The 15214-nt window shown below is 46.8% G+C and overlaps 1 protein-coding gene across 3 annotated transcripts in view; it reads right to left on the minus strand.

The window, feature by feature from the left end:
- Positions 1 to 469: 469 nt before the first annotated feature.
- Ptpn21 (protein tyrosine phosphatase non-receptor type 21) overlaps positions 470 to 15214 on the minus strand; it is a 60358-nt gene continuing 45613 nt past the window's right edge. For all 3 annotated transcript variants that reach the window (XM_031355711.1, XM_031355714.1, XM_031355713.1), the window contains exons 13-19: positions 12423 to 13867; positions 7892 to 8029; positions 6902 to 7123; positions 4118 to 4246; positions 3704 to 3938; positions 3035 to 3195; positions 470 to 2398 (exon numbers count right to left, since the gene is read on the minus strand). In XM_031355711.1, the coding sequence (XP_031211571.1) occupies positions 2270 to 2398; positions 3035 to 3195; positions 3704 to 3938; positions 4118 to 4246; positions 6902 to 7123; positions 7892 to 8029; positions 12423 to 13867 (2459 nt within the window). In that variant the 3' untranslated portion in view covers positions 470 to 2269. The remainder of the gene's footprint in view (positions 2399 to 3034; positions 3196 to 3703; positions 3939 to 4117; positions 4247 to 6901; positions 7124 to 7891; positions 8030 to 12422; positions 13868 to 15214) is intronic.

Below are 15214 nucleotides of genomic sequence, written 5' to 3' on the forward strand. Positions count from 1 at the left end.
AAAACTACAAACAGAAATTTCAGCAAAAGCTACCAGTAATCAGGAATGTGAATGCCAGAAATACCAAAGTTAACTAATAGAAACATTAGTTTACAACCTATTTTTGTGGAAATGTACATCTTGATAATTTTGGTATGACATCAATACTATCAAGGAACCAAAATCCTTAGTGATACATGAAGCATTGCAGAAATTTGGCAGACAGATCAGTAACACTCTCAACTCAGGCACAGTAAACCTTTAAACCCTAATTTTGATTTGGCCCTTGAAAATTACATTGTTCCTAAATGTAATAACATAGAGTTATTTCACTCAGAAATTCTCATTTGCTAGCTGTAATTAAGTTCAAAATTAATGTTCCGTAGAAGTGATGTCAAGAGTGCGACATTTGAAGGCTGACAGGTTTAAACAGTATAATTTTGCCCTGAAGGAATTTAATTATCAAAATATTGCAACAGGAACACAAATATGCCATATATTACTCTTTAATTAAAGTTTTGTTTTACAATATGTTCTTGTCAGTGGGAAATTTCCAGATGTTTAGGTGTGGTAGGAAAGCGTCTTCGAAGAACGTACCATTGAAAGAAAAGCTTCAGCAGAGCCCTGCCTGTCCCACGGCTGAGATGGAGACTAGAGCCCACAGTCCCACCCTGGGGTGCTAGCCACTTGAGTCTACTGTGCTTAGTTGGGCTGGCACACACTTGTCATGGAGGGTGATGCTCACCACAGTCAAATGAGAATGATGGCAGACAGTGTCATTTGGGAGCTAGTCCTAGATGGGACATTCTAGAAGGTCTATACTGGGAAGCGGCAGCCTAGGATGCGGGGGCACGGACACACATGGACAACATGACACACCTCAGTTAAGGGTGCCAGCTTCTCCTCCACATTTCCCAAAGGAGATTTAGCCTGGGCCAAGAGCACCACTTTCCACTCCAAAACCTGACCCGGTTCTGACCAGTAGAGAATGTGCTCGAACAGGATTATGGTGCTAAGTTCAAGTACCTCCTGAACACCACAGCAATTTCAGGTGGCCCTGGAAGTGGGCTGTGGTTTAGGGAAAGGAGCCTCATGTTAACCATTTCCTTCTTTCAACCTAAAGGAAACAAAGCCTTTCGGGGTTCTCTAATGGTAATGTAAACCTGACCTTGTTTGTGGGGAAAAGACAGGAAGAACCTCAATACACGACGTCAGTCATCGATGGTGGCAGGCCTTGAGTTCCTGTGACAGCAGCCCTGAACTTCCGCTCCATCTCAGCTCTCGGTGTGAGCATACTTAATACTGCATTTGTGTAGCGACCATGTCTTCCGTGTGAGCACTGCACGCACTTACACTTCCCCTAGTCATCTGACGTACTCAGAGCCCTTCTCTTTGAAAGTGTCCACTGTTGTTTAAAATATAAAGCCACATATATTAAACTCGTTTTTAACAAAAAAAAGTGCTTAAAACCATCCTATGCAATTGCTCTTTCTTCATTTTCAATCAATAAAATCAAACTCATTTTATGCTTATTAGTAATACTGAAAAATAGTGAATCTGAGTCTTAGATTTTTAAATAATGTGCCTTTATCCCCAACTTTACACTAACTGACTCAGTATCATAACAAATTGAGCTCTTATTTGGAAAATATAGAAGGTACAAATATATAACTTTTAAAAAAACATTCTGAATATAAAAATCCTTTCTATGTTTCAAAATAACACTTTTAGATTTTCTTTCATTTTGGATTTCATGAATAAAACACTTAGTTCCCCTATGTTTTTTGTTCTTAAACAAAAGCTAAAAATAGTTTTAAATACAGTTACTCAGGAACCACACAGTTTGTGAATGTCCCACCGAAAAGTTCAGTTCAGCTTCTAGCTAAAAAAGAAAAAGCCCTATTTAGTCATAAGATTACATTATCAAAAAAATAGTTTAAGATAGAAGTCTGTGTGCCTTAATGATTGCCGGAACTGCCCAGTGCAGCTTCAGTAAGACAGAGAACTGTCTAGAAAATACAATCTCCAGACCTCGTGCAAGTGCGGCAAACTGGGCAGATGCAGCCAGGGCAGCAGCCTGCCTCCTCGGCCTGGGCCAGGTCCCACAGACCTCCTCAGCCTCGGGCTTCGCACGCTGCTTCAGCTCTTCATGCACACTTCCTGTTCAGGATCCCCACATGGAACTACTGGAAACGAAGTAGGAGCTGCACTTTTTTCTTTCCTTTTTTTTTTTTTTTAAAGCTGTAAACACTTCACGTGATTGGGTCCCCATAAAAAAAAGTGTTGGAGCTTAAATGAGCCTGGAGCTTTTCAGGAACTGAATGAGAACTCTGTACACAAATGTATACTGGCTAAGCGTCTGCACCAGCATCATCCTCTGCTGTCTCAGCATGGCCAGCACTCTGGGGATGTCCAGCACCTGGTGGAGAGACACAGAGATGAAGAGAACACTCCTGAGGGAAACCAGCACTGTGACGACGGCTGCCGCCCTCGCAGGAATCTGCTGAGGAGACAGACAGACTGGCTACCTGAGAGTCCTCTGTGATGGGCTAAGATCTGATTTTATAAATAAAATGTGCATGTGGATTATTTCTTCAACAGTCCCTAGCTGCAGCCCAGTGACTTGCAAATCAGTTACATATAAATCATATCTCACAAGATTCTAAGATTCAACAAAAACAGTGTACTAGGTGCTGGTAGGATCAATCCAACATTTCCCACACAGACTGCTGGCGGGCACTAAGGCTAGGAGGTAAAAACAGAGCACTCAGCTCACAGTGGGAAATAGAAAAGCAGACTTGAATGGTCTTCTACGTTATATGACATCTAGCCTTTACTAACATTCAGAGCCGAGAACCTCTAAGACAAAGCCTTTTTTTCTTTTTATTATTATTTTTTTCACTGTTCAGACAAAGCCTCTTTTAACAACACTTAACATCGACCTTGTGGCCACCACAGTCCTAGGACGTGTTCAGAAAGCTGTGGGGGCCACCATGCCCGTCTCCTTCCCAGTGCAAACTCTCCCACCGGGAACACAGAGCTGAACAGAACTCACCTCATTGTGTTCCAGACAGGCAACCATGATCTCTGACAGAATGACAACCCCAGTTCTTCCCACACCGGCACTGCAGTGCACCAGCAGTGGGGGGTTGGGGCTTTTCGGTTCACTTGCACTGTTTGTATGACGTCGAACTGACTGGATCTCTTCAAGGTAGGCTGTGAGGAATCAGTGACATACAGAAGGACTCAGGGACAACAGTACATAAAAGCAACAACCATCTCCTTAGTCTCTCCACTGAGAAGACTGCGGATAAGGGCCCTGGGCCAAAACTAGCTGGAGGAGACGTGTTAGTGAGCTGTGGCATTCTGTTCAAGGCCAGACATCTCTGCCTTGATGCACTGGCAGGGTAGTAGTGTGGGTAAGGACACTTGGCAAGATGACAACCTGAGTTTAATTCCCAGGAGCAACATGGTGGAAAGAAGTGGGGAAGTGCTTCCCCAAGCTGCACTCTGACCTCCACACATATGATGTGGCACATGGACGAATACACACACACACACACACACACACACACACACACACACACACCCCTACAAATCCATTTCCTCTTAAGCCTCCTCAAACACATTATTTTAAAACAAGTCCAAAGCTTTCACAAAACAACAAAGAGGGATTATTTGACAGACCTAACAAAGGAAGCTGCCTATAAACAAGTACACTTACATAAAAATCCCTTGAGGTCCTCAGGACACCCATGTTCAGGCCAGTCTGTGTACTGGAGATGCCACACTGTCCGCTCCTGCCCTGTGAGAAGGTGCTTCATCTTCAGACCTGTGGTGGCATAGCAGCCCGAGTCCGTGCGGAAGCGAGTTGTGATCTTAAACCTTCCGTAGGTGACAGTGTTGTGCCTGGAACCAAGCCGTGGCCAGTACCTAAAGCTCTTCTCCCGACCTCCCTCCTGTTAGAGACAAGTGTTAAGTCAGCAGCAGCACAAGCCCCAGCCTGGGGCGTTCTTCACACAAGCCTTTATCAGGCCACATCTCACCCGCTGTCTTCACTAAAGGTTAACTTGGGGTGCTTAAACTTAGCAGCTCTTTGGAGACTTGGAAAAATGAACTGAGAGGAATGGGCACTCACCTCTTCCGCTGTCACCATTGCTATAATTGCGACTCCCTGTTCCCACACCATCTGCCAAAAGTCCTGGCAGGTATTCTGTAATGGTCCCTGTGTGGCAATATAATCCCATTCTGTTCCGCTGACAGAGACCTAAAATCAGAAAAGGTTAAAAGCTTAGTGTGCATTCGTGCATGGAATATGCGTGCACAGCAGTGTATGTCTTCGTGGGTACACTGAAAACTGATTGGGGCTATTTGGCTGGGCAGGGATAGAGTGTGCCCCTAACCTTGCTCTCATTAAGACAAGTGCGACTGCTGACATCTTTATAAATGTATGTACCTTCAGTTCATACGACATCTGTGTGACTTGGAGCCATCTGCTCACCTCTCAATTTCAGTTTTTATCTACAAAATACACTAACTGCCTAGTCCACGGGGCTGTGAGGACAGACTCAGTGTATGTGCTGTCCGGCACATAACAAGTCCTAGGTAAATAGCGACTCTTGTGATGGTGACACCAACATTACAGCATCCTAAGTCACAAACACAATTTGCCATTGTGGAATTTGTGGAATACACTTGGAAAGTATGAGCAAGTAAGTCAAAACCTAAGCTAATGCCGATGTCTATGACAAAAGCAGTACCTTCAATTTAGAATGGTCTCCATCTTGAACTGAGTCAAGATCACCTCCCAGAAGGCCAAGTTCCCACTTGGAGGGTGGCATGCTGACATAATAAGAAGTTACTGGATTTACAGCTAAGAAACCTGGGCCAAACCATGTCCTGCCAGGAACTGTTGACACTCATTTCTGAGTGTCCATTAAATGTTAAGGCCTGTGCCAAGCCCAGCTCCACACACTCCCTCTAAGGCTGCCAGCCCTCAGCACCGACTCTAAGCCCTCTCACTGGGCTCCCTTTCAGCAGCAGCATGTGGTGAGCACGGGTTATCATACAGTTGGTTAAATAATAGGGGTCCCCAAATCGCTGAGAGATCTAGGAGTTGACCCAATCTGCTCTGTTCTGAAATTTCATATTCTTTCCACGACTCAAGTGGTAGCTGAACTTCTGAAATACCATCACAAAAAAAAAAAAAAAAATCAGTGTCACTCCACTAATCTGAGCTGTAAGGAGAAATTAAAGCTTTAAACCTGTGCTGATTAGGAAGAAAAGTTATGGGCCTAAGAATCCATCACAAACTGGCCACATAGGCCTGGGAAAGAGCAAACAAGTTGTTAGATATCATAAGAGCTGGCAGGTCAAGAAGACATAAAACTATAAACATAGAGGAAAACATGTCTAGGCAAAGGAAGACATGTCCAAGGCCCAGGCCTGCAAAGACGTGCCTGGCAGACACTAAGTAATGGACCATCTGGTCCTCTCAGATATGGTTTAAGGTCAGATGCTCTGTTGACTCAGATTAACACCAACCTTAGGAATTTTCCACTCTGTTCTGCACGTAATAGTTAATATTTGAACTAGCCAATCATGTATGACCACACTGATTCCTTTGTTCCCTCAGACCTTTTCCCTATAAAAACCCCTAACTTTCAAGCCTCGTGGTCGGCTCCATTATCTCCTGCGTGAGATAACTGTGGTGCCGAACCAGGGCGTCCTGAAATTAAAATATACCTCTTGTAATTACATCAAGATGTGGTCTCTCATGATTCCTTGGGTGTATGTCCTCCCGAGATTTGAGTGGGGGTCTCCCCCAGGGGTCTTTCAGAGCTAATCTGAAGACGGTTGGTTTCTAAATATACACTACCCATATAAAAAGCAAGGCAGTGCGTGGATTAATTCCTCAAAACCATTAAGCATGCCTTTAATCTCCACACCTGGGGTGCAGAGGCAGGCTGATCTCTATTATTTTGAGGCCACACTTGTCTAATGAGAGTTCCAGACCACCCAAGGAGATATAGCAAGACCTTGTCTCAAAAATACTAAAACTAAAACCAAGATAGATAGATAGATAGATAGATAGATAGATAGATAGATAGATAGATAGATAGATAGACAGACAGACAGACAGATAACCACTCAGCGGCATACATAGTTGCCTAGTCCTCAGAAGTCCTTGGAGGTCAGGTTGCTATCAAATGTGACTTGAAAGCTGAAGAAAACTGGGAAAGAAAAAGGCACAACTCCTTCACTGTAAGAGTTCTCCTTTCTATAAGAGAGAATCCCAGCCGGAGGGCATGAGCTGAGTGCTCTGTGCTGCTGCCTCCCACTTAGTAACTATAACGACACCCAGTACGCTAGCCTCAGACTGTTCTGGGGAGTGCTTTTACAGAACAAAGTGATACCACATCAGGAGGAAGAAAGAACAGGGGGCATCCTCATAAGCAAAAGCTTATGTGAGCGTCCTCCAAAGTCCCAGGGCACAGGGCTGGGATGCAGCTCGGCACGCCAGGGTGCAAAGACCTGGCTTTGGTGGCCAGCGCTGGGGAAAGGGAGGACATGAAAAGCAAACCAGGCACATCGGTTACATGCAATGCACACATGACTATGTGATGGGGGAAACTAGTGGTTCAGATTCACCAGCTCCTATGTGAACTGAATTGCCCAAAATGAGTCTTCAGATTCAAACCAATGAAATGCTCTGCATCCCAGCAACAATGTGGGTGTGAAAAGGCGACCACCCGGAGAGTAGGTGTGGCTCTGCCTGTGTCTAATCTCCAGCTTATACCACGATTGTCAGAATGACTCAAAACAGGATGTTTTCACAATGGACACCCAGTGTAAATCTTACTATTTGTATAAGTTAGCCCCTGACCGCAGCGCCACCGATTATCTGGGCTGTTCTTCTCACCTTAATGTGTGACGCGTTGATGTAGCCAGTGTTGTTCTCCTTGGTTGGTACCAACTCGACTCTCGCATCATCATAGGGGAGCACATCTTGGAATCGATTTCTCTCTGCGTTTTCAGGGAGCCGGGCTGTTGAGCACTGGCCATCAACCAAGCGCTTTTTAAGGATCCTCTCGTATTCAGTGAAGACCATGCCTTGCTCTAACCGCTGCTCCAGAACCTTACACTAGAAAAGAGGGCGCAGGGTCACACACCACAGCCACCTGTTCTTTTAAAATCTTGATTTTTGCTTCAACGCCTAGTGCTTTTAATACGAAAATTATACATAAAACCAAACCAAACTTTTTACAAGTCACAAAAATTAGAACAAAAGACATCATGTTGTTGGCAAGACGTAGAAGGTGGAACTCAGTCTGAAGCTGAATGCTGGCCTAAGGCGGTCTCCTAGCTTGAGGTCCCAACCTGTGGTTAGTTTTGTAATCGGTAAGAAATTGAATTCTCCTACACTAGATAGGAGAACCCTCCCCGAATCTGTGAGCATGTGCTCTGACTTAGAACAAATGTTTGTAAGACACTGAGAGCGGCATCAAGGCCTGAGAGCCACCTTTGGATGCAGCCATAGGAAATGAACACCTCTCTTAATTTAAAACGAAACCTCATAAAGAATATTTTAAATTCAGTATATTTAGTTTTAATTTAAAAACAAGATGAATTTTCAATAAAATGTCTGCTTTCTTTCCTATGTACCCTTATATACATGTTCTTACTCTGAGGAAATAAAACTATCAAGAGCCTTCGGAGCAAAAATCTTGCCACCGGAGCCTAGAATTACTTAAGGCATAGAAGCCACACGCTCACTCCCGCAGTGACCCAGATCATGACACTCCCTAACATTCATGTGTAACTCTGACACTGTCTTAGAACGGACATTTGTCAAAACTGCACCAGGGCCTTTGGAGTGGCAGCCGGCCGGCGGCCCTCCACACACACTCACCCTCTCGTCATTTGTCGCTCTGGTAGACACTTCTTTTCCTTCATCAGGCAGGGGCAGGCGGGACAGGGAGAGTCCATTGAGGGCTGCCAGCTTGAGGGGACCAATTTTTTTTGCATCTGCTCGAGTCTTTTTCATTCCCTGTAAGAAAATATTTACACACACATAGAAAAACGTTCCCAGACACCTTTCAAAAAAAAAAAAAAAAGTCAGTGGGCTGCCGAGGAAAGCAAGGCAGAGCTCGCCGTGCTCAGCCGACTGACCTACCAGAGGAGAGGTTCCACTCCTAGCATAGTTGCCTAACGAGCTTGGGGAGGAAGACATTCCTCTCAAGGCCAGGACTCTGATAAGGCCTCCAGATAGAAGGCTTTGACTCCAATTGGTTACAAGACTCTGTTGCAATGACAGGTGAGGCTGTAGGCAGGCAGCACTCTTACAGAGCTAACCAGCCTCAAAACGTGGTACCAGAACTCAGCTGGAGTCCACCCAAAACGGAGCAGGTATCAGTGGGCTGTGATAGCCTTTTTCTTCGTTTGATGCTGGCCTCACTAGGTAGCCTTGGCTGCCTGGAACTCTCTATGCGTACCAGCCTGGTCCCAGATTCACTGTCTCTGCCTCCCGAGTGCTGGGATAAAATGCATGCACCACCATGCCTGGCAGCCTTTATTGATTTTTTTTTTTTCTTTTTTAAGTCAGGGTTTCTCTGTATAACCCTGCCTGTCCTGGAAGTCCCCAGGCTGATATCAAACCCAGTGATCTGCCTACCTTAGCCTTAGAGTGGAGGGATTAAAGGTGTGCACACCACCACCACCAACACCACTACCACCACCACCACCCAGCAGCCTTTACTATCTTTAAAATAGACAAACGAAAATTTAAATCTTTCTGAGAAAAAAAATAAACGGAAAAAGAAATGTAAATTGCTTTCAAATCTTCCATTCTACAGTCTTGTATGACCAGGACCTCTCAAAGTGACCACATTTCTAAACCAAGAAATACAAACACAGCTGAGATCTCTGTCAGAGAGCTGGAGTGGGAGGGACGCATCAGTGGAATGCTGTCCTATGAAAGCAGGTGTTTCCCAAAGTTCTCAAGCCCTGTGACTTTCCCCTCTGTGGCAGGCAAACCTGAGAACTAGTCTCCAGACACTGTATAGAGTTACAAAGAATCCCAGTATTCAAAGAAATGGCTTTCTTGGTTCTTGTAAGGAAACTAGCTTACTTCAGCTCTATTAGCCTAAAAATGCCTTGACACCCAGGATCAAAAGCACAGAGAGAAAAAAGACGTTTCAGTGAGGAAGAAAATGCTGTACAGTTACTGTAACTGGAGAATATGTGTCTGTCGCTGCATATATAAACAGAGGCTAGAACATGGGATCCAGTGTCTCCTCGGATGTTCTCTGCCTTACTTCTTGAGACAAGGTCTTTCTCAGTGGATCCAGTCTGACTACCCAGAAATCTCCTGGGATCTACTATCTCCACACACGATACTGATGCTACACACGTACCCACAACCTTGACTATCTCATGGGTGCTAGGGATTTGAACCCAGGTCTCTCCTTGATTGCATAGCAGGCAGTCTTATCAATGAGCCTCTCTCCAGCCCTTAGGATATTTTTTAACTTCACAGTTCATTTACCTATGAGCTTCCCACATAATGCAGTTCAGACTTACAATGGACAAAATCCTGGCTTAAAACCCAGCATGAAATTAACTAACATCATTCACGGAAGTTGCCTTTACCTAAATAGAAAAGTAGAAAGGGAGAGAGCGGGGAGGGCACAACATAGTCTGCAGAAAAGAGTGGCGTGCTGTGCTGCTTAACAAGCGACTGCAAAGAGGAAGGGTTCTGTCTTCGCTGACACTCGTCAGAGCCACTTCCCAACTGCCCAAGGGCTCACAAGATTCCCAAAACCTCACAGATCCTCCTGGCCAGTATTAGCTGGCTCTAGTGTTTCTCAGCCTAAAATTTAAATACCCCACGACATCAATCCAGATGAGGGTGGTTCAAGACCAGCTGGGATCCTACCAGGTCTGTGGCTTTCAATGCCAAGTCTGCAGGGCTTCTTAGGTGAGAACCACATTGCATCAGGGATGCATCAAAGAGCCAATCTGTATGCAGATGCTTGAGCACCCAAACCTGTCTGCCTCCAGATAACCATCTAGTCCCTGGGGGTGGAGTCGAAGGGTGGGGAATTCTAAAATGTCCCCTCCTTGTCTGCTACTTACTGCTTTACTTTGCCTTGCTTTGGAGTTCTTGTGGGTTGCACAGTGGCATGATCATGTAATGTCACCATGAAGGTGGCAAAGGCTTCCGCAGGGGGATGACCTCTTCAACTCTTGGGAAGTTGGGAAACTAAACTTGTGATGTAGCGTCAGTCATAAGTTAGTATGAACTGAGTGAGCGCTTTCCATGTTTTGAAGGTTTATTTTAGTCCCCATAACTCTCGGAGGTCACCTCCTTTACAAACGAGAGGTTAAATAGTTTGCCCAAGGTCACTAGCTGCCTCTTTGATAAAGGGTCAGTGCTGGGGCTGGAGGTGGAAAAGCCCAGTGGAGGTAATGACCATGAAGGGTCCTGTCCACTGATGAACTACAATGTATAGGAGGCCTATACTCAGAGCCAGGCTGTTCACTGTAAGGGCCTATATATTTCCTCTTGACCACAGCCTCCATGCACATCCACCAATAAGCAAAAACCCCTGTGCAAAAAAGAAGGGGCCAAAAGATGGTCCAACTAAACAACTTTACTAAAAAATCTTAAAAATAATGAGAGAGAAGATTTGTATATTAAGAGAAGCAACTTATCAAAGTCCGAAGTGTAAGCTGAGCCTGCCAGACTCCATTCAAAACACGCTAGACTTCTCTCACCCTGAGTCTCATCAGATTTGTTGAACAGTTACAGCAGATAATGGCAAGCTGTGTTAGCCTAAAGAGCTCACGGGGGCTGGAGGGGCTTGGTCTTGCCAACCCTAAGAAAGTTTGGAAATCAAAGGGCTATGCTCGATGAGGGTGTCACTGGGAGTACTTGCTCTGCATAGAAAGTGTGGGCAGTTCTTATTGCATTATCATGGAAGGCCCCCAGCTTGGGGACTCAGGGAGTGACTGTGGGAACCACCATACTGTCTCTGCCCTAATACTGCTCAGCCTGGACTCTCCACCATGATCCTCCTGAGCACTGGCCTTTGTACACTCAGGAAAAAAATAAACCTAAACTTAAAATTTATCCTTTAGCTAATTAAGATGCCCTTAAATCTGTGCCCTTTCTTAAGCTTTTCTTGTGCGTACTGATCTTTCGGATGCCGTGAGTCCAGCCTACCAGGAGGCCTAGCTCTCTCAGAGGTACACCTGTGATGGCTCCTCAGTCTTTGGGTCCATCCTAACGGGAGATGGAGGAAGAGAATCTTGGCTGCCAGGATACAGGGGTCAAATGAATGCACACATCACTTTGACTTGGTCCCAGTGCAGGGCATGGTCCAAGGAGGTGAAGGCCATACAGAGCCGCATGCCTGAGCAAATGCAACCTGGTGACTATGAGCGGATGCACTTACAAATAGATCCACAAAAGCTTAGTCAAAGGCTGAGAACTCAACAAAGATTCAGTGCGGAGTAGCCAGGTTTCAGAGGGAAATTACTACTCACTAAAATTCTACATATAAGGCACCCAGACACAGAACACTGTGGAAGAAGGTGATTATAGGGATAAAATAAGATTCCAGGTCAGTCACTCACTAGTTGTATAACCTTGGAAATGCTACTTAATATTTCCGAGTCAGCATCTTTATCTGCAAAATAGCCTCTAACAATGGGCTCCTTATATGCTGGGCACGTGGTAAATGTTCTGAAAGGCAGCTACAGAAAACAGCACTGGTCTCTTGCATTTTGTTTGAAATGCGTAGGAAGTGCTTCCCTGTGCTAGTCACGCTGAGTAGGAGAGCCTCTGTGTCCACAAGGGCCTTCCTCTGAACACCCAGTTCACTCACTCATCCCTTTAAAAAGACGTACTTCCTGGGTCCAGTGTCACCTCAGCCCACAGTAGTCATAGTTGAGATAGTCTAGCTGGAACCAGTCTCAAACCTTGACAACTACATAAGGATTCATAAGGACACAGTCTCAAATGCCTCTCTGGAGACATCGCTTGGAAAATCTGAACAGATGTAGTTCTGGGGTGCCTTGTCACCTCACGGGATTTTAATGCATGGTTAGCAAAGCAACTTTAGCTGAAGTATTGAAATGTTCCCCTCTCCCTCAGCACACTACTAAGATGGCTCAGGGACTCCTTCCACCCCCTTCCACAGGCCTTCTCTCTGCAGCCAACTTACCTCAAAGCAAAACCATGATCACCCCCATCACTTCAGTTTCCACATAAACTCGTACATGCCCCAGGTAAGGCAAAATTCAGAGGTGGGGCAGAGGTTAAGAGAAAAGGTAAAACCAGAGACCCACTGAGGGAAGACGACAGACTAAAAGTTGAAGACCCAGATTAAGGGCTCGTCCTCCCTGTCTGAGGCGCTTGTGCTCCGAGGGAAGCTTACCCCTAGTGGCGGAAGTCCTTCCACAATGTTCTTCTTCCCAGAGAGGAGGTCCGACACGGGCCTTTTCTTGAGCGAGTCCCTCCTAGCTCGGTACCTCCCTGACGTCGTGAGGTCTGACTCGGACATGGAGGGGGTCAGCAGTCCATCTCTTCGGGGCCGATGGGTCTCCACAACCAGGTGGACAGGGCTGATGTCCTTCGCCCTCTTCTCAGGCTCTGTAACATGGGGCTTGGGCTCAAAAATATGCAGAGGGCCAGTGACCGGAGTCACTGACGCGCAGGGGTAGTTTAGCTGTTGTTCCTGAGAGAGAGCAGCCGCGAGGCGGGGCTCAGACCCTGCTGAGATGGCGTGCTCTCTGCTGCTGTCCTCTTCCAAGTCCTCGTCCTCCTCACTGCTGTGAATCAGCATAGTGGCATCAGAAAGAGACTTCTTGTGGCTGTATCTGCCACTCTCCTGCTCTTCAGTCCCCTCCTGCTTCACTCTGTCAGAGAAGACGCTCGACTGGGAGCCTGCTGAGAAGGTCCGGGGTGCCACATCTGCTGCCGAGGCTGACATAGTCCTCTCCTTGAGCCTCAGGCCTTCGAAACCGTGCGTGAGCCCTGCGATTTCAATACTGTTCCTCTTCTGTAGGTGGGCATGCCGTGCTGCTGTGAGGGGCTCACTGACCTCCTGCAGAGAGTGAGCCACGGGCAAGCTGTCCTCCTGGAAAGTCTGCACCGAGTGATGGACACGCCTGGTAATGAGATCCGGATTGCTGCTGCTGATGTAGAGGTGGCGGGACAGGTCTGGGGTGCTGTTGGCAGGTCTTGGGTAAGGATACGGCGGGGGTGGCCGGTACACCTGGGTTCTCATAATGTTTGGAGCCGGGTAGTCCTGGGCCTGCAGCTGCACATTGGTCAGCTCAGGCACACTCACTGCACCCACCACAGGCCGCCTCTCGGCAGGGTAGGGATACGGAGACTGGCTGTGGAAGCTGTAGTTCAGGTTAAAGGGGTAGTTGGCTGACTGGGGAGAGGTGAGGTGTGGGTGCTCCCGAATCTCAGGCTGGCTGTAGACCAAGGCATCAGGCCTGCTGTACGCATAGGAACTGCCAATGTTGAGGTTCCTCAGCGAGTGGCTATGCCTGTCTGCATGCACCATGCCTCTGTTGAGCTGCTTCATCACGGTCTCATAGTCAGGGGTCGGGCGGTAAGACGGGGGAATCAGTGCACTGTGCCGGTGGGACGGGATGTAGTCGGGTCTCATGACATCACTGCCAGTGATACTGGGGTTGGAGGACATCGGGGAGGGCTGCAGGTAGGGCTGAGGTGTGCTTAAGGAGTTCGTACTGTGTGCACTGTAGACGCTGCCGTTGCGGATGCGGCCACTGAGGTCAATTTGGGTTCTGTCCAAGCTTGTCTGGGAGTGACAGTAGAATCCATTCTTGTTGGGCACAAAGATGTTATCTGAGGAGGAAAAATGGTTTAAAAGATTTTGAAAATGTATTAAGTTGGACCCATCATTCCAGCCAAAATACTGAGCTAGGCCCTGAAAGAGCTTGTAAGTTTTCTTGCTAAAGTGACACCTCTTCAGCCTCACTGTTGCCCCGGGAGGTTCAGCTTCCTCCCCTACAGGATGAGGTAGATCTGTCTGTCTGTCTGCTTAAAGTGAGATGCTTAGGATCTAGCCAAATCTGAGTCCAACCCTGACACAGGCCTTCTGGAGCACTGTGGAACTCAGGGAGGAGATACTGTTAACAGCATGGGCCAGTGTGGGCAGGGTACAACCCTGAGGTACTGAGCTAGGGAAATACACAACTCCCTGTAAAATAGTTCCTTAACTGGAATTTTAGGTTGTTTGCATACACTCTTCCTTAATGAAAAGAATTCCACTATAAAGGGCACCAGTATAGCAGGTCCAAAGCTTTCCTGTCCAACAGGAGGGTCACAGGTAGTTGTAACCAAAAGTTGCGTACGGCCAAAGGTTTGGAAGCCAAGAAGAATAAGGCTAAGATACCTATAGTTGCCCCCACCAAGCCTTCAGTTGAGCACAACATGGATCCAGGGCTACTAATTCTCCAGCACTGGTGTGTTTGTCTGGGCTAGAAGAGACTGTCTTTCCTCTACTCAACCTACTGCTCACCTGAATTACTTTATGAGCACTGCTTCCAATGTGTCAAAACAAAGTCAGCTGTTAAATCCTGTGGAGACCCTGTCTGTGTACTGCAGACGTTCCACGGCAGGATGCTGTATGATTATGCACTGGGCATGTTTTGTTCGGGTGCACACAGTTCTCAGAGCCTCTCTGCTCCCCCTGCCGCACCCTGCTTCCTCATCCTGTGCTCCTCTGTCTGCAGAGTTCTTAGCCATTGCTAAATCTCTAGATGCCTTTCTTGTCACAGATCCCTCACCCAGGTTGTCTAGACCAGTGTGATACCCACACCAGGGTCCCTGCCTCCAAGCTCTCTAAGAGCACACAGGACTGTACCTCTTTATCCCTTGGTGCTGAGCACATATGTGAGACTAGTGACAGGAAGGAGAAAGTAAGCAGAGTTAAGAGCCAGTTTTGGAGGACTTCTTCCTCCCATCTCCCAGTGCCCTGGCCAACGGAGTTGGTCCCCCACAATGGAAAAGGTTCCTCCAGGCTGAGCCCCCGATCAGGCTACCATGGAATAGAGCCCCACCTGGCAGGACACAGCAGAAAAGGACTCTGTCAAGAAGTAAATCCAGTGAGAGTTTAGCTCAGCAGAATCTGCCCATTCTGACTGCACAGTAGTGGCATATGGACTGCAGGGTGGCTGGGCTAAGGGTGTG

This window comes from Mastomys coucha, unplaced genomic scaffold, assembly GCF_008632895.1.
Source record: "Mastomys coucha isolate ucsf_1 unplaced genomic scaffold, UCSF_Mcou_1 pScaffold6, whole genome shotgun sequence".
NCBI lineage: Eukaryota > Metazoa > Chordata > Mammalia > Rodentia > Muridae > Mastomys > Mastomys coucha.